The sequence below is a fragment of the Ricinus communis genome, chromosome 2, assembly GCF_019578655.1.
Source record: "Ricinus communis isolate WT05 ecotype wild-type chromosome 2, ASM1957865v1, whole genome shotgun sequence".
Lineage (NCBI taxonomy): Eukaryota > Viridiplantae > Streptophyta > Magnoliopsida > Malpighiales > Euphorbiaceae > Ricinus > Ricinus communis.
In genome coordinates, this window is record NC_063257.1 from 9644113 (window position 1) to 9665415 (window position 21303).

The following is a 21303-nucleotide window of genomic DNA, read 5'->3' on the forward strand; positions in this document are numbered from 1 at the left end:
AAATCTTATCTTCTAAAAGGTATTTCATTTTCAAATAAAATAGAAATTCTAAAATTTTATAAGACTATCAAAAATCTTAAAAAATCTCATCCAAACAAATTAAAATAATAAAAATATCTATATTTTTAGTATAGAGTGATATGAATGAACCTTGTCAGTGTGACCCCTTTCGTGAGGAGGCAGCCCTTCTTATTATGTTTTTGTTTGTTTGTTATTATTCATTCACAAGAACAACTTCCATCATTGATATTGATATGGAAGTTAAATGTTGATGGCATGAAAAATTAGGTCAAATGGCAATTCCTTCTTTTCTTTCTTTTGTTTGGTCAAGAAATTTGCCTTCCAAGCTTGGACTCTTCAGTATATATTGACATCATGATTACTCATAGGATTGACTTATGTCACTTAAATAAAAATTGGTTCTTTTTATAAAGAAATAAATGAATAAATAAATATATATGAATTGTGCATGAGTTCAAAAATGAGAGAAGATAAGAAGATAGTTTCAAGTTGAAGCTAAGGGAGTGGGGGGGGGGCTCAAATGGACGGATGGATGGGCAGCTGCAGCTCGTTGACTCAGGTAGGATAAGATATCTCTTTAAGTTTCAACTTGAAGCTCTAACAATATGGGCAACACTATATATACATATATATTAACTTTTATATCTATACATATATTAAATAGAATCATTTAGTCAAGCAAAAAAGAATGTTGTTTTGATAGCAAAAATAATAATTTTATGTTATGGAGATTATTTTTAGATTAATAAGATTTTATTAAGTTTAAATAAGTTTTAGAAAAGCTTTAATAAATTATTAAGTGGTTTAACGTATTTTCATGTAAGGCTTGTGGTTTATTTTTTGTCACTTTGATACTTTGTAAATATGACCGTTAGTAAATAATGGTCAAATTGCACAGTACTGTCAGCAAGTGCTGACGTGACAGTTGAAAAAACAATAGCTATTACGTGCTATATTGAAATTTTTTAATAGAGTTATGTAATTCAGTCATTATTTTCTAACAAAAAGAATAAATTATAAATTCTATAGTTAAAATACATTAAACTAAAAGGTAGTTTAATAAAAAAATTTCATAAATTTTATAATTTTATAATTAAATATTAAAGCATGGAAACATTTAAATGATTTTTCTTACTAGTGTCTTTTCTTTGTGGATTTAATGTTAATGAATGATTGAGTACCCCACAACAAGGCAGCGTATGAACATTTAGGAATTGGAAAATATAAAATGGGACATATGAGGATAAATGCTAAAATTAATATTTTCCAAAATTGAAAACTTATAACGATGATTGAAGCTTGACAAGTTACTTGAAATCGATTTTAAAAATATTTAAAATTAATTTAATGTGAGATGAGATGGGTCAAGTCCGAATTTAAATTGTTTGAATTATTTAAACTATCAAGTTTAATTTGCAAAATATATAATTTGATAATTTTGTAAATTTAATTGAGTTTTTGTGATTTTATTATTTTAAAATATACATACTAATGGAATATTGTCAAACCTGAGTGAATCATTGAGTTGAATTCAAAGTTGAGGAAAAATGAATTAATCAAATTCAAGTTTTTATTATTTTACTATTTTATAATTTTTATCATATGTAATTAACAAAATTGATTTGAATTTGAATTTATTAAATGTACCATTTAGTTGAATTTGAGTTTAAAAAGTAAAGAATCGATCGAGTTTAAATTATGTCAAGCTTTTTAATTGAATTTATATTTTTATTCTATAATATTTTAACTCAAGTTAATTTTGCTCTATTATATTCATAATACAAATCTTTCAGATAGAAAAATAAACTATATTAGACAAAAACAAAAGGCAATGCATTTTCTACCCAAAAACTAGAAAATGTAGATTTTCAACAAGTAATTTATTACAAAGTATATAAATTTTTTATTAATATATTTATAAAAAATCATAAATATTTAAAATATAAACTAAACAATATATAAAATTAAAAAAAAAAAAAAAAAAGAAAGAAGGGGTATAAGGAAGTGAAAAGCAGGAGATCGGTCCTATTGTTTGATAGCGGGTAATTGCTATGAAGAAGGAATCGGGCGTCACGGGTGCAACCAAAAGTCAACACAGAGAGTCATTACCCAATAATTGCTCGCCCACTCGATACAATTCCCCTGCGCTACGTACGCGCTTTCTCCTTTAGGTGGCGCCTGGTTCTTCTTTTTGGACGTGCGTCGTCTTTCCTTTCTTCCTCCCATATCTTCCTCGTGTTATTCACTCCATTTAACCATACCACACATTTATGTTATGTATGTAAAACGAAGTTTAAATTTCGAGTTAGTCAATCGTTAAACGGATTGACTAATTGTGTTCAAATTAGCTACTTTTTTCCTTTTTTCTTTCTTTTCAATTCATTTAGATCTAATCTATTTTTTTCTGAGTCGGCTTATATATTATCAGTCTGGGCGTGGATGTTCTTATTTGGACATCTTGTTTGGGCTACTGAATTTATGTTTTTAATTTTTTGGCCTGGGTGCCGATCGTTTTCCAAAAGTAGGAGCAATCCCCTTTCGGAAAAGAAAGTGAGTCGTTGTTGTTCAACTTAAGCTTTCTTGGCCTAGTCACCTATAGATTGTGGAGTCGAAAAATCTTTCTTACAGGGATGAATGCTTTCACTCAATGGGCAAGGAGCTTCATGTTCGGTCTACCGCACCTGCCAGCCATATCTATTTCTCGATTATGCTGATTGAAGGTCCAAGCGAGATAGGAAGGATAGGACCAAGCCGGGAACAGCACCGCAGCGGGAACTCATTCAAATTATTTTATTTTAATAATTTATTATAGCCAGCGACCAATAAAATATATTCAATTGGTAGTATTTAATTATTATTAAGAGATATATAATTTCAACTAAAAAATATATGTAATTAGTAAATCAATTAAAATAAAACTCATTAATTATTATAACGGTATTAATATAAATAGTTTTAAATAATTAAATTTATTAAAAATAAATATCCAACTGTTTTCTAGAACTCAAAATTGAGTAATATGATATTTTTTTTCTCATTATTGAGAGGTAGAATCTCCTTTCCTTTTTTACTTTAATATGGATTTCTTTTTATTATACTTATACCCATGAAATTTTATTTTATTTTTATTATAATTTTATATCTTTTACTTTAGAATAACTAATTAGGTTGTACTTTGAACCTACCATTGCAGAGTTTTTGGAAAAATGCTCTAAAGTATTGTTTTCATGATATAAACTTGAGTAACTTAATTAAAGTTGGCTAATAGTTAATATTCTTAAAATAAAATTCTTCATGGTAATGTTTGTCAATTTTAGAATATTATATCATATTGAAAAATCTCATTCCTATAAAAAGAGAAAAAGAAAGTCTTTTAAATCATTAATTATGATGACTTCAACAAATGCTTTCTCTGTTGTTTGTCCCATTCCCGGAGAATAATCTTTTTATTTTTATCTACTTGATTTTATTTTTTTAATTTTTCTATTTTTATTTTTATTTTATTTTTATGTTTTGAATTTCATTTTGCTTTTTATAGTGTAATTAGTAATATCTTTAAAATTTAGCATATATATATATATATATATATAACAAAAGTGGAAAGAAACGAAAATCAAAAGTTAAATAAATAAATTATAAATTTTTATAATACTTAAAAATATGAATAATTCTAATAGAAAAATTATTAATATAATTCGATTCCAATCTCTATAATAGTAGTAATTTTTTCTAGAATTTATATATATATATATTAAGAAATTTAATTACTTGAAGGATATGGATAATTATAATAAAAAATAGCAATATCTATATTAAATATTTTAAATTTTAAAAACCTTCTCAATGGTGTTTATATATTTTAACCAATAAAAAATTGGCGTTGTTATTTTTTAATAGCAACAATTCTAAAAAATAGATAGCTACATAGAAAAACAAATTCCTCTAGAATTTTAGATAAATGAAACAAATTGTAAATTATTATAATCCTAAAAATACTGAGTGATTAATCACCTTAAAAAATATGGATAATTTAATAAAACATAATAATATAATTTAATATTTTTCTAAAACTCTTTATTTATATTAATCTATTAAAATTTAAAACTTTATTACCATTTTCTGTATGTATCATCCAGTGAAAAATTGTTAATTTCGATTGCTTTATTATTTTATTATTCTATTTTTTTTTTCTCTATTTATGTTGAACTCAACTGTTATATTATTATTATTATTATTATTATTATTATTATTATTATTATATAATATATCAACAAAATTCATAAATTATATTATTATTTATTTTATATAACTTATTTAATTTATATATAAATATAAAAATTCAAAACTTAACTAGAAAGAAATTGTCTGTGCAAAGTAAGGATATTAGAACTAGTTGTTAAATAGTTTACGAGATGCGCACGCAAAAATAAAAAAATAAAAATGAAAAGGAGGTGGTGCTGAATATTAAGCAAATTGGATCGGATTGTACAATTATTCTCTAGATAATCTTCAGCCTCTTTAGTTTACATAAAGATTATTCCTTATTCGTTTTTACTTATATTATTTGTTTTGTACTAAATGATGTTAGATTAGAGTAATTAATTAAGACAACCTAATTAGTTTAAGACTTCCACACATATATATGTTTTGAGTTCGAGTTTCATTAATCGCTGCTAGCAATAACTTAATCAAGTTTATGACAAATTATTATTTTTATATATATATATATATATTTTTTTAATTCAAATGGATAGTCACGAATCTAATTAAATTTTTCCACTTTCAACTAAATGATATTTTCCTTTTTGCCTTTAGAAGTGGGAAGATATTTCATTCTAGCATTTAGGAGAATCGTGTTCAATTTTGATAAGTCGTACTAATTAAGACTATCTCTTTTTTTTTTTATTATTAATTTAATTTAATAGGTAATAGATAATTATTGCCAAATAAAATAATGAAATATGTTTATTGTCATTAGACTTTAGGATTAAAATTATGGTCAATTGGCGGGGAAATAAACACTTTTACTAACTTAAATTAATCATGCAAAATTGCAAATTTTGACTTATTGTTGTGAAAATGATAATTGCAAGTTATACAAAACAAACAAATTGGACTTGATTGGAATTTTTGTTGGTCTTTAAAAAAATAAATTTAAATATTTTTATTTGATATATATGGTGCATACGGTACAATAAATATAAAGTGGTATTCCCTTTCACTTAAAGGCATATAACTCACCAGAGACCGGGCAAAGCGCTGATTACGGGTTACACACACTGTATGACACAGTCTTTTTTCAGGGGTGGGAGGTAACTCTCTTCTCGAGAATTCCTTCTTTTTCCTTTCCGCCGGCGATGACTTTTCCCTATAGGTTCATAGCCCGACAATCGTAGACTTTAACTAGAGGCTAGCTTCACCATATATATATATATATATATATATTATTAAATCATTAAGACATATTTTATTATTTAAAATTAATAAATATGTATTAATAATTTATTGATTATTAAGCTTGGTGTATAGGCAGAGATATACATCTGAACCAGATAAGAATTTTCTTTTTTATAAACACATTTTTTTCGGAATGAAATTTTCTTGAAAAACAGTTTTTAAAATAAAAAAGAAATTGAAAAGGGTTTTGCGAATTGTAATTTCAGATGGGACTAAAGCCATTTTAAAATCACCCATTAGGGTGATTAATAATTAGTGTATTTTATATAAAACAAAAGACTCAAAAAGAGTGCTTGAATCCTATGCTAAAGTGAAGAGGTTATGAGTGTTGGTGGTTGTACATATACATCTCAATTATTTGGGTTTGCAAGAATCTTGAAATCCTGTATCAATCTAGCAAGAACATTGTCAAAGTAGATTTTATATAATATATATAAAATAATATTTTTATAATTGGTTTTAATAGCTAGTGAAAGTGCAAAAGTGGGGTTCTTCAAATTCTCTTCCATCAGGAAAAAAAATATATATATGAAAAGAAAAGAGGAATTGTCACCTTCATTGGATAGAAAGCAATCAAGACCAGTGATGCATGCGAATGTGAACTAGATGATACTCAAAATTTTATTATAAAAAAAGTGCACTAAAAAGAATGGAATCGATTGCGAAAGGATTCTTTGAAATTGCTCTTAGTTATAAACAATTTGAGAAATAAAATTTATGGAACAAAATTATTGTAGCAAGTGCCTAGTGGTATTAAAAATAAAATGGGTTTGCAGAAAAATCAATTATGTAAGTGGGTATTAGATTTCATGCTCCAATTAGCTCACATAGATTAGTAAATTATAATAATAACAACCATTCAAGATTAAAGAAAATAATAATAATGATTTCCTAATTATTTTATTCGTAATTTATTGATAAAAAAAATAAAATAATTACAAGTTTAATATTATTAGGCTGTTTAGGATAATCTAATAATGATAAAAAGTTTATTATAGAAAAAAAAAAAGATGTATATAAATATATACCAAAATATAAAATTATTTCCGACAAAAGAAAAATAAATAAAATTGTTTGTATGTCATATTCAGTTGTGAACAAGAATTGTCAGTCTATCAATTTCGTAAACACTCACTCGTCTCAAATACTTTGTCGCTACCATACCAAAATTGTTCTCTTCTAATATTAAAATAAAAGACCTTATTATATTATTATTATTATTATTATTTTTTATATAAATTTAGAAATGAACAAAGACAAAGATAAACTTTGAATAGCTAAAACTAATTGCTTTGCTTTAACGTAAAAATATCCTAGTCATTCTTCAATAAAGATAGAAATTATCCTAGTCATTCATTTATTCTTTAAGCCAAGTTTGCCCTAAATATCATGAAAAATAATCCCCTACAAAAAGAAAAAGTTTGGCTTAGAATATTATGATAATGGGGTCGCAATATCATATTCTTAAAATAATTATTTACGAATGACAAGATATTTTTAGCGTGAAAAAGTTATTTGAAAAAATTCAATCTTATTAACACTTAAAAGATTTTTTATGTTTTCATCGTATTAATATATATTAACGGATAGGAAAAAGGCACATATTTATATAAGTATTTTATATTTTAATATTAAATCATTAACATATATTTTATTATTTAATACTAATAAATATGTATCGATCAAACAAAATAAAAAAAAATTATTATAATCCCGTATGATATAAAAGTATATTTTTATTTATTTTGTTAAATGAGCGATAATATATTTATTATCGTTAACAATCGGATATGTGTTATTGTATTGCTGCTGCTATAGAGGATGTGGTGACAAAGAGAAGTTAATAATCAATATTAGAGATCATTACTTTTTTTGATTAAATTATTATTATTATTCTCTTCTTAAATTATTCAGATCTCGAATATAAATTTAAAAAGTTTTCCAATTAAAATTTAAAAAAAAAATAAGTAAAAAACCATCTTTATCATTATATATATACAATAAATAAAATGTCATTAATTCAGGTAGTTAGTTAGTCGTTAGCTTGACTCAGCATAAGCAAGGATTGCAAGAGTTTTGGATTAGCTCTTAAATTTGATGCTCTACCAAACAGTTTCCAAATTACAGCAACTAAATTCGTATAGTTCTCTACAATTCTGTTAAAAGTAATTTTTATCCATAAATTTGCTTTTTGCTGAGCTGTAATTATAATTTATAAACCTGTCTACCCATTTAATAATTATTAATTGAATTAATTTTTTAAAATTAAGTGCTACTTATTTATTTTTATATATAAAAAATACCCAAAAATATATTTTTAAAAGAATAATATCTATAAATAAATTCGTCTATTATTTTTTTGACACTTAGTGAGACAAAGCAGCTCATATGCATAAACGACATCATCTCCTGTTAAAGAAAAAAAGGAAAAGATATAATTTAAATGGATAAAATCCAGTGGCATATACACCATTGAAGAACTAATGTGGTTAGTTGATACATAAAGGTGACATTGAAGAATGTTCTTACATGCATGAACATTAAAATAATTGAATTATTTATATATATTATTATAGCTGAAGGTGTAGATTGCATTGAAAGGGAAGGGAATATATGGTCCATGGAGCTTTATTAGCAATACATTATAGTATAGTATGCACATAAATGTAGGTCCATTGAATTATCGCGATCTATATATTTGTCAAACAAAGTCTCTAGAATGAAATTTAAATGAAGAAATAGGAAAAAAAAAAAAAAAAAAAAAGCACATTTTCCAAAGTTTTTCAGAGGTCTAATTGTACAGAATAGAGCCAATAGGAAGCAAGTGGGAGTTTCCACTTTGTGTTAAGAGAGAGTGAACGAAGAAGATGAGTTTTAAATTGCTGTCTTTTTTAAACAGTCTTTGGGGTGCGAAACTTCATTGCCCTTTTTGGATAATATTTTTGTCAAAACAGGTTTCCATCTTCCCCTGCTTCTCCTCACCATTTCCTTCTATGCTTCTCCACCCTTCTCATCATCACTTCCTATTATATTATATATTCCTTCTGTCTCAAAAAAACACATAATCTATTTTTAATTATATAAATTATAAAAATAAATGGCATGTCATAGTATATGGCAATTACTTACTAAATTAATAATTAAAAAAATAAAATAAAATTATAATTTAAAATAAATGTTAAAAAGAATAAATATTATCTTAGGACTAAATAATTACTCTCATACTCGAAAGGATGTGGAGATACATGGTAAAACTAAAGAAAGGAAAAAGAAAAATAGAGATGGGTATTTTTAAGTCAATTAATTCTCATAAATTTTATGAAGAAAAAAATTTAATTTTGAAATTATTTAAAAAAAATTATAAATACATATACTCAATTAAATTATTTATTGTATAATAGACACTCATATAATTTGCTAGAATATTATTGTGGTACCCTATTATTATAAGCCTATTTTTTAATTATAAACTGTTAAAAGATTTATTTATTTTATATATTCTTCTACTAATATAGATTACTAATAAATTTATACATAATTTTTAATTATTTATACGAAATAAATTTTTATAATTAAGTATTATAATTGTTAAATACAACTAATTAAATTTTAAAAATCCGATTGCCAACTAAATAAGTAGAAAACAAGACATATGTTTGAAAATCCAATTAGTTTCTTAATTAATGGGAATTCAAGGCATAATTATGTTTTGGAAACGTACGAAATTAAGAAGACGTGGGAATAAAGTAAGTAAGGCAGTGGATAAGGGGCGGGCAGCTTTGATTTTGTCATTGCTGTAAATACGTAGAGCAGGAAAATCTTAGCAATTGCATGTCTTGTCTGTTTTTCAAACAAAAAATAAATATTAATATTATATAAAATTTGATTTTCCTTTGCATATGCCAATCTAATTGCTTCTTTCACATCAAAAAGGAATATTTTCCATTGAAGATTGTTCGTCAATTATTTTGAACACTGTTTTTTTTCTTAATTTTTTTATTTTATTTTAAAGTTGAGTTGCCTATTACTAAATGCTGAGGATTATTAAAGTTCTTACGTTTATTAGATTTAATGTTTACTGTTTACTGTTTGCTTTATAGCTTTTTTTAAATACTTAATTTTTAAAATGTATATTGTATTTAGTATTTATTATCAAATTTAGTATGTAATTTTTATATATTTTTTATTTTAGTATTATATTGTAATTTTTTGATTTTAAAAAAATATTAAAATAACTGAGTCAACACTCTTATTATTAAAATATTATTATTTAAGTACATAAAATTAATAATATTTTAATATTAAAAGAAATTAAATTTATTTACTTAAACGATAATATTTTAATAATGAAATTAGTTAATAACTGTAATGTTGACTCAGCTTTTTATTGTCAGCTGGATTCCATATTATGTTAATAAATTATAACTAATAATTTTATTGAATGCTAAACTTGAAATTAATATTAAAATAGAATACTTGATTTTAAAATTTTAAAACTGTTAACCTTTAAATATAAACTCAAATTATTTTATAGTATATTACTTATTACGGTTTGTTTTATTATTACTCTCTTTATTTTATATTAATTGATTTTCTAAATAGAAAATTTTAATTATTTGTCATTTTTTATATATCTAATACGATATTAATTTTTTCTTTCATATTTTATCTTTATGTTAATTATCTAATAATTAGTTTTGTAAAATTCCATAAGTCTGTAGAACTGCGTAATAAATTTTAAAAGGACAATAAATACTTATTAAATATCTTATTAGTTCAAGTCAAATAATAAGATAACGTCAATTATATTTATTTGGTTGAAATTTATAAAATTTATGATTTTTTGTGTCTTTTCTCAAATTAAATGAAAATTTTAAAAAAATTCAATTAATCATAGTATTAGTATAAAATAAAGGAAATATAAATTAGGAGAAAAGATTTTGAATTTGAGATTTTATTATATATATATATATATATATATTCATAGTAAGGACGTCAATGCACCTATTTTATTTCTTTAACTATCTATTTTGTGCAGGATCCGATTCACATCGATGAAAAATATAAAAATCTTATAATATAAATAATTTAATTTAATTGGATCACCACTCACTCATATTGAGTAAATCTTGCTAATATAAGATGGAATTAGATAATAATTTATGAGAATTGCGGTCCATATAAAGTCTTAAATTCGACATAGAAAGAATTGTATAGAGTAAAAATAAATAAATTATTATTTATATCAAACAAATCTGATAATTTATTACGAGACTCAGGTATGGGCATGTGCCTACCACATGCCTTATTGCAACGAAATTAATATTGCAGTCAAATCTCTTAGATATTTAGGTTCCTTTTACTTCTCTATATTTATATATGGATTGGAATAAACAGAAAAACATTATTTAATATTAATTTCTAAAAATGGTTAAGTTTAATTTATTATAAATTGTTCATGATTTGAAAATTAATTTATTAAAAATAATATTATATTTTAAAGTAATGAGTGCTTTATAAAGTTAATCATCATAATATACAACTAGCAGAATAAAGAAAGAATAAATATAAAATATCTAAAATATATTAAAAAATCAATGTATAATGACGATGATTCAATAATTAATGCTTTAATTAATATTAGTAATTTTAAAATAATATATTTAATGATATCTTTTAACATAAAAATTTACATTTCAATTAAGAAATAATTCTTTCACTATTTAAAAATAGCTTGACAGAAAATTACAAAAATTTAAATTATAGTACTTTTAGGATTAAATTATATATATGTGTGTATATATATGATTAATTTCAATTATAATACACAATTTGAGCAGAATAAAGGGTGAATAAAAGATATAAATACTTAAAATTTATGAAACTAAAATAAATTATGTTAATAGTAATTATTTATTAAATTGTTATATTTATTGGATTCTTATAAATGAACATTAACATTAACGTTAAAGTATTATACTAAATGCAACTTTGTAGGATGAGAAAAACCTCATATAATGTTTAAAGGTAAGTCTATAATAGTAACTAAAACTTAAATTATTCAAATATAAACGAGTCTCTTATTTTTAATATTTAATAAATATATAGATCATTACTATTTTTGAAATTTTTATTATTATTATTATGAATATTTCGAGTTTATTTTCATATCTTAAAATGGTACTGAATTGTTAAAAAGTGAATGAAAATATCTGATAATTTATATTGATCCGCTATGTAATATTAACGTATGTATTATATATGAAAATTGTCATCGTAGATTTCTATAATACTAAATTAAATTTACAGAGAGAGAGAGAGAACACTAAAAAAATAAAGAGAGAAATTAGAAAATTGAAAACCAAAGTCTAACCATAATATTAAAAAACAGAGACAGGAGAATAAAAACAAAGGAATAATAGATAGAAAAGTAAAAATTGAAATCAAGAAAACAAAAATAAGAGAAAAAATGAAAAAGAAACATACACAATAGAAGAAAAAAAGGACAAAAAGAATGGATGCCTAGTTAAGCAATTGAAAATAAGAACAGACAACTAAAAAATAAGGACAGGATACCACAAATTGAAAAACTAGCATAAATTTTAAAATATATAATAGAATAGAAATAAAAAGTACTTAATTAATTGCAGAGATAAAATATTTTTTACGCACAGGTATAATATCGAAATATTATCTTTTATTTTCATTTATTATTGACATATGACGATATTAGTATATAGTTAACACGTTAGTTATATATTATTTTTTAATTAAATAATAATTTTAATTATAAAAATAATATATTAACTATATATTTAATATTAATTTATATAAAATAATAATTAATATATAATAAAATTTTCTCGTCCTTGTACTATATATTATATAAAATATGTATTTTTTTTAATTTTTAAAAATAAAATATATGAGTAAATACTATTATTATTTATCGAGAATAGTGCTACTACTTTCTCATAAAGGGATATAACATAAAAATATTTCTTTTAATTTTATTATTTCTATCTTATCTTTTATATTTTTTCTCAAATGAAATGAATTTCTTCAACCAAATAATATAATACTAGAAAATTATAATTTCTTGATAATAAAATTATATTTTTATATTTTTACATTATAATACACTACAATTTAATAATAATAATAATAATAATAATATTTTATAATAAAATAATTATTTTTATTATTCAATCAATTATTAAAATATTTTTAAAAATATTATAATTTTATTTTATTTTTTATATTTCATCTTTAATAAATTTATTATATATATATATATATTAATTTAGTTTGTTATAAATTTAATATAATTAATTATATATTAAATTATTTAATATTAAAACTGATTATTATATTAATATTAAATTATAAAAATTAAAAAATATTAATATATAAAATAATAAAAATATAAAAAAAAAACTAATTAAGAGATTACCTTTTTTAAAAATCTTTTTATCATAAAAAGAGTTACAGTTATCTGTATCTTTTATAATTTATATGCTGACAAGACAAGAAGTTCAATGGCAGCAAGAGGCGGGTCCTCCGCGTGGAAAGGCAAGAAAGTAAATCTGTATCCACCAGAATTTGTCACAGGAAAATAGGTGAATTAATATGGAAAACCAATATACTCTACTTAATAATATTTAAAATTTTATCGGTCTTATAATGTAAAATAATACCATATCATAATTTATTTGTATTTTAAATTATTAATATTTAAGTTTACAAATTAATTTGCATTTTTAACTACTAATGCTCCATATAAGAAATCAAAGAATGAAAACATTAATAGTAACAACAATTTATCGGAACTCAAACAAATAGCCAAGTTCATATATGATAGTAACAATCTTCTAGTACGATTAGTTATTTGGATAAATTGTCTTTCCTCTTTCGCTAAACAATGAATAAGTAGATTGATTGACACAAGAATTTAAATATAAATTATATACATACCACACATTTATTATCAACTATTCGATCTCGGGTTTTTTTTTTTTACCTAAGTCCTACTCCGTATATATTAATTGTTAGTGTTAGAAGAATGATAAATTTTTAAATGAGCCACTATAGATCTTATATTTTTTAATTTTTTTCACACTACGGGAAATTAACTCCACAAGAGATGGAGGAGGTCTCAAACTCAAGACCTCTACTTCTAAAGGCAAGAATCCTTACCAATCCAGCTAAATTTGGATTGGTGTCGGAATATCCATTCGAAAGCTCTAGTTAATGGAAGATACAGAAAGAGAGAAGAAAATAAAGTTTTGGGTTTTAGGGTTTCCTTAGAGTTTTACCTCCTCCATCTCATTCCTTTTATGTGAAAATAAGTAAAGCTTTTGGACTTTTCTACATTGGTCGGTTCTCCTTTGCCCTATTGTTTGTTCTTTCACTATATTGAAGATCTCTTATTAGCTATAATGTCTGCGATGTTTAGTGTTTTCTGTGTATCTTGAATTTTCTTGTAAAAGGCACTATATCATCAATAGTTTTCTTATTCAATTAAAAATTAATAAGAAAAGAAAAGATAGCATAATACTAGCTTATTTTGTAAAATTAATATTTGCTTTTCAATTTATTATTTGGACTTTGATTTGAAAAGTTAAATCATTCTTTTCATAATAAGTTTTGAAGTCATCCCAGGTGATTGATTTCTTTTGTTATCTAATCGAAATTGATTTATTTTGTTGTTTAAATGAAATATTTTAACTTTGTGTGTAAAATATTGTTTGTTATCTTACACTAGGAGCGAGTTGAATTGAACCAAACTGAATTAATATTTAATTGATTGGTTTCTTTTATAATCGACATTATTTGATTAAAACTATTTAAATCATAATAATTTAAATTTAGTTCGGTTCAATTTTTTAAAAAATATTTGGACCTGATTTAATTAAACAAAAATTGTAATAGTTATAATTAAAACATATCAATAAGATTTTAAAATATAATTTGATTTAATTATTTTATAGGAAAATACTATTCATATTATTATGGATGTGGAATGTCAGTATATTTTTTTTAAAAGATAAGTACTCAAATAATAATGTGAATATCAACAAACCCAAAAAACAAATCAAATCAAACTAAAGTAAATTAGCTTTTTTACTCACACTCTCACTTAAATGTAATCAATTTAAAATTCAAAATAAGAAAAATTATTATCTAAACATAATGTATAAGATAAATAGAAGAGTGACATGTATAAATAATTGTTTTATATTTTAATATTAAAAGTTGACGCATGTTCTATTATTTAAAAATTAGTGAATATATATCAATTATCTATCGATTTATTAGTTTGAGTTTTTCGATTCAATTTTAAATTGGGTTGGCGTTGCTCATATCTTACAAATAAAAACAGTTTGGTAATTTGTGGCAAAAAAAAATGCTGGTATCATTCACAATTGAATGGAGCTGCCTGTACATAATAACACAATGTGAAAGACTTCCTAATATGCATTGGTCTGAGCTGATGTGTTTTTCTAATTCAGGAGCAAACTAAAATGGGAAAATAATCAGAACCAACCATAGAAAGAAATCTACTTTGATATCATTTCTGTTTCTGCTCGCTACGTGCAGCAATAACCGAACCGACCGAATGCTCACTCTTATTAATTGTGACTAAATTGTATTTGATAACAATAAATAATTGGGTGGCTGGGTAGAGAGTACGCAGTGATGAGTGAGAAATAAGTTGGCAGGTAATATTATAATTACTAAAATAATAATAATAATAAAAAGAGAAAGGAAAATAAAAAGAAATAATGAGAAAGAGAAGAAAAAACTAGAAACGAAAAAGAGGAAGAGAAATCAAATCTTACCTCCTCCAGGTGAGAAGTAAAAGAGTTTTTGGACACATATATCCCCTTACCAAAAATATGACATAACCATGAAATCTTCCATTGGCAAATGTCATTGCACAATGCAATTATTTAACCAAAACTACAAAAGTGACTTTAATAGCAATTTTACACGTGTCAATAGGGAATCTTCACCGTACAGTAGTATTATTTATTTATTTTTATTTTATTTTATTTTATTTTATTTTATTTTTCTACCAACTGAAATAATAAAATAAAAAGAAAAAAAATGAAATTACAGACCAAACTTCAATTTTTTGGATAAGGTCACAAGAGCCTAACCCACACTCTTATGCCAGTTGCTTCTCTCGATCACCACTATAAATTCCCATGCAAGCCCACTCTTTCAATCCCAACTCTCATCTCCTTTCTTCCTCTCTGTACCAGAAAAGAGAAAAACAAAAAATAAATAAAACTTTTCCAATATTTCCCCACCTAGCTAGCCCAGAAAAGGAAAAAAATGCAGTCTTCTACTAGTAAAGAAAACAAACAGCCACCCTCTTCTCAGCCACATCCACCACCTCTTATGGTGGCTGGAGCTGCAGAACCCAATTCAAGCCCGTTGAGAAAGGTTGTAATGGTAGCTTCTATAGCTGCTGGTATTCAGTTCGGTTGGGCTTTACAGCTTTCTCTTTTAACCCCATATGTTCAACTTCTCGGTATACCCCATACATGGGCAGCATTCATTTGGCTTTGTGGACCCATTTCTGGTATGTTGGTCCAACCAATTGTTGGTTACCATAGTGATCGTTGCACCTCCCGTTTTGGCCGTCGTCGCCCTTTTATTGCCTCTGGCGCTGCCTTTGTCGCCATTGCTGTTTTCCTTATAGGTTATGCCGCTGATCTTGGACATCTATCTGGTGATTCTCTTGATAAGAGTCCTAAAACCCGCGCTATTGCTATTTTTGTTGTTGGGTTTTGGATTCTTGATGTCGCTAATAACATGCTTCAAGGTCCTTGTCGTGCACTCCTTGCTGATCTTTCTGGTACTAGCCAGAAGAAAACAAGAACAGCAAATGCTTTGTTTTCTTTCTTTATGGCCGTCGGTAACGTTCTTGGTTACGCGGCCGGAGCATACACTCACTTATATAAACTCTTTCCCTTCACAAAAACCACAGCCTGTGACGTTTACTGTGCTAATCTAAAATCTTGCTTCTTCATCTCAATTGTATTGCTTTTGTCTCTCACTGTTTTGGCACTCAGTTACGTTAAAGAAAAGCCCTGGTCGCCGGACCAGGCGGTGGATAATGCGGAGGATGATACCGCGTCACAGGCATCATCGTCAGCGCAGCCTATGCCATTTTTTGGTGAAATATTAGGTGCTTTTAAGAATCTCAAAAGACCCATGTGGATTCTTCTTCTTGTGACATGTCTAAACTGGATTGCATGGTTCCCCTTCCTGCTATTCGACACTGACTGGATGGGGAGAGAGGTGTACGGCGGTGACTCGAGCGGCTCTGCTGAGCAGTTGAAACTGTATGACCGTGGAGTCCGCGCTGGAGCACTTGGCTTGATGCTTAACTCGGTAGTTTTAGGGTTCACTTCCCTGGGCGTGGAGGTATTGGCGCGTGGTGTCGGTGGGGTTAAAAGATTGTGGGGCATAGTCAACTTCGTTCTTGCAGTGTGTCTGGCTATGACCGTGTTGGTTACCAAACAAGCAGAGTCCACCAGAAGGTTCGCCACCGTAAGCGGCGGAGCTAGTGCCGTTGCCACCACCAAGTGGCGTCAAGGCAGGTGCATTGGCCCTTTTGCTGTGATGGGAGTACCTCAAGCTGTAAGTTTCTTTTTTCCTTCTAGCAGCTAGTGTGTGTACCATTTACAACATTCACATGTGACTCCTGTGATTGTGTATGTCATGTTTTTTTTTTTCTATTTCATTCGTGTGATTTTGTCATGTTATATTATTACCAATTTTACTGATAATAGGTTTAATAATGACTACATAATAGAAAATATTTTTTTATTTATTATAAAAATGACACCTCATTTATTACTAAAAATTTTAATTTTTCAGAAAACAAATATTTTTATTATTTACGTTAGAATATTGTTTAAAATATATAAAATATATATTTATAAAATTATAATTATAAACAGTGATAGTTGGGATTATTTCAAAAACAGATGTTAAATTTAAATTCATCTTAAAACTAAAAAAAAAAAAAGTGGTCAAGCCATTAATATGGGTCAGTGTGCATTCATTGGAATTTGTCTAGTAGCTCTACTGTAATGAATTCATGGAACATTAAGAGATGCCTGTTTTAATTTCAATCTTATCTACAACCCAGAACTCTAATTGGGGACTTTACTTTGTTCATAAGTCTTGTTTGCTTTAAGGAACAGATACACCAGCATATGTTGTGCAGGGCAGTTACTAGTTTTAGTTTGGTATTTTTGGAATAACATCTTGAACAATTTTAATTTTTTTTTTTATTACAATTCAACATTATTATAATTAGTGAAAGTACCTTCACTTGTGCAGATTACTTACAGTATTCCTTTTGCTTTGGCATCAATATTTTCTAACACCTCTGGTGCTGGTCAAGGTAAAATGAACCTTCTGCTTTTTGATCATTAACAGTAAAAATAAAAGTTAAGTATTGTAGTTGAGTGACTTCTCTGATATTTCAATCTTTTGATTCTTTCAGGACTGTCCTTGGGAGTTCTGAATCTTTCAATAGTTATACCACAGGCATGATTCTTTAATCTAATGTTTCTGTTCTTTTATTTTTCCTTCCTTTTAGCACAATGATAAGAGTTAATTTTAACAACTGAAAGTTAGGTGCAATAGGATAGTCTGAAAGTCTTGACCCATGTTTGGTGTAATGATTGATAGGAATATCTTCTCTCTTTTTCTTTTTCAATATTTCTTGAATTAGGAAGGCAGATGTGGACACTATTTGTATGGGCTACAATGCCTATGCTTTTAAATTTATTCAATAGGTCAATATTTCACACACACTTTCACTTTTTCACCAAAATAAAAAATTAGAAAAAAATAAAAATAAAAAGAAAGACAAAGAGAAGAGCCCCTGCCCTTCTCACCCCCCCACATCCCATGCAATGCTGGCCTTGGAAATTATTGAAAACAAAGTTAGACCCACTCTTTTTTAAACAAGCACAATGTCACAATCTTTGTTGTTCTTGCTGAGTCAGGTTTCTGTCAAGTGAATCCAAGAAAAGCAATGATATAATTGCCAAGCACATGATGTAGAATATGTTTATTTGAGGATCCCAATATTGCTACCCAATCTCAAAAAGTGTTTATTGAATTGACCACCTTCATAATGGAATATAGTAAAAAATATATAATAAATTTATTTATTTATTTTTTAAATTTCTTCAGTGAATTTTTATTTATTTATTGTTATATAAGATTATAATTATAATTTTGATATGTATATTTGTTATTTTCTCACTGAGCACATGTTGAACTAATTGAGATGTGGTGAACAATGCAGATTTTAGCATTTAATTTTTGTAACAATTGGAATCCTAATGTTGTTGCAGATGATAGTGTCTGTAGCGGCTGGACCATGGGATGCATTATTTGGAGGAGGGAATCTGCCAGCATTTGTGGTGGGTGCGGTGGCAGCTCTTGCTAGTGGAATATTTGCACTCACAATGCTTCCATCGCCGCAGCCAGATATGCCTTCAGCCAAGGCTCTCACTGCTGCTTTCCATTAACCCCTCCCTCTGCTCACCACCACCACAACCACCTTCCCATGCATATCAGCACCATATGTGGATGTCCTAAGTTGAACTTTTCCACCATTATCACCTCACCACCCCTGCACTTTTCTTCTTCTTTCTTTTCACCTAATGAGCCCTTTTATAGAGCTCTAGCTTTCCCTCCTTTTTATTTTCCCCCTTTTTTTGGGTCCTTGAGAGTCATCAAAGGCCACAAATGGTCAGTTGATGAAGGTGAATATCAATGGCTGTACACAATCTTATGTTTAATATGCAGAATGTAAAATACAGTCATGCTAAGCTTTTTATACATCCCGAGCAGTAATTGTTACATTTTCTTCGTTTATTTTATGTCTAATAATGCTGATTATCAATTTTCAAGTCTGTATGGATATGAGAAAGAATCATCATTGGGCGGTAACAAATTCCTAATTAACATCTTTGATAATAAAATGTAACTGGGAATGATTCACATCGGTAGCACACTTAAACCTGTTGTACCAAAGATAAGCAATCAACCTCCACCTCCTCATGCACAACCCAATCGCTTGATTTAAGCAACCAAAACCAAAGCATCTCTAGGGCCACAGCTTCCAAACTCTGAGGAAAAAGAGAAATACTGCAACGGCGAGGAGGACATTGCAGCCACAGTCACCACCTCGCCATTAGTGTTCCTAATTGAGGTTCAGCTGTCGTTCACATGGCTTTCTCCACAGATCCTGCACCATTAACACCGCCATGCACATCTGAGTTGGCAACTGCTTGCTGGTAATCAAAGAGTACTAGATATTGCATTTTGAGTCACCAACACCGGAGGACAATGCTCTTCTTTCCATAAATCGCCTAGCATCAACAATTGAACAAAAATTACTTTTGCTTTTTTATTTTTTTCAGAATATCGAAAACCCAGTTAGTCCATTCTTTTATGCTTGAACAAGTAATTTCCAGAATAGATGAATCAAGTGAAGATGCCTGCCAACATGCTTTGCTATAATTGCAATACTTGAACAAATGTAAATCAGATTCTTCTTCCCAAACCACACAACAAGCATAAAGGATTAAGAGCCACATTAATTCTTTTCTTTTTTCCGTCAATATATTTAGTCACTTTGGATGGAACATAATTCGGAGCTACCTTCCATAAAGTAGAGATCTGAAGAATTGAAAACCTCAACAGCCCATAATGCAGACCAGAAAATCATCACCACCACTACTTGATGCATCCCTCCTATTTAACTCAGCAATCTGTCCAAAGATGCTCAGTGAATTCTTTTTCTCTTTGAATAATTGTTTCCAATTTAATATTATAAGTTTTAGCATGCATAATTATTTCTCTGAAATTTGACTATTACTTATTTTAATATTTTAATTTTTCATGTAACCTAGTAAATATTTAAAATTATCTTTTATGATATTTTAATTTTTTTTGACATATAATCTCATTTAATACGTCCAATTGTATTGCATAAAAATATTTAAATATTATTAAAAAAATAAAATTTAAATATTTATTATAATAAATCGAAAATTAAAGTATTAAATCTAATAATCAATATAAACTAAATATTATAAAATATACATTTGCATGTTGTTTTCTATTCACAGTTCTATACATCTTGCCCTTCTATTAGTAAAATTGTTTATGTTTCTGTTTATAAAGAAAGAAAAAATAGAAAAACCAAAGTTGGGGGCTTCCCACAAGGCCAAGTTCAACATATTTGTTCAGTGCGTGGTCACTTAGGCATATCATGGTCCACTAGATAACACACCTGTACAGCCTATAAGAGGCTTGAAATGTTTTCAGGGCTGAGAGAGCAGGCTCCATCAGTGATCAGGCCCAGCAGCTGTTGGCTCTAAGCAGTAAGCAACCAAGACCAAAGTTAGGTAATGCAACCTGGTATGGGCTTTCTTTTGCTTGGGCTTTGGGCCCTTGAAAAAGCTCTTTCCTTCAGTAAAGCTTATTCCATTATGGAAGAAAAGAGAAGAGAGTAGTACAAGAAATTCATGTTCATGTTCATTCATTATTAATTTATTATATCACCTACCAAAATTGCCAACAAAGAATGCATATTTCCCATAGCAATGACAATATCAATGGATTGATAATTCAGTGGTCGGATCTTGTCTCTTGATATAAGATATTCAATTCAACCGTCAAGATAAACTAATTAAATATATATTTTTCGTAAGACATAATTATTAAATTAATGTTTCAGTAGTCATATCTTATATAATAATAGTAAAAGTTTATTTT

The 21303-nt window shown here is 26.8% G+C and overlaps 1 protein-coding gene across 1 annotated transcript; it reads left to right on the forward strand.

Annotated features, from left to right (window-relative positions):
* Positions 1-15684: 15684 nt before the first annotated feature.
* Positions 15685-19382, forward strand: LOC125369153 (sucrose transport protein SUC2-like). The gene is given in 6 exon segments (XM_048370811.1): positions 15685-17046; positions 17048-17096; positions 17099-17133; positions 17842-17905; positions 18008-18051; positions 18870-19382. Coding segments are annotated over 6 exon segments (1596 nt in total). The 5' UTR covers positions 15685-15819; the 3' UTR covers positions 19047-19382.
* Positions 19383-21303: the final 1921 nt, after the last annotated feature.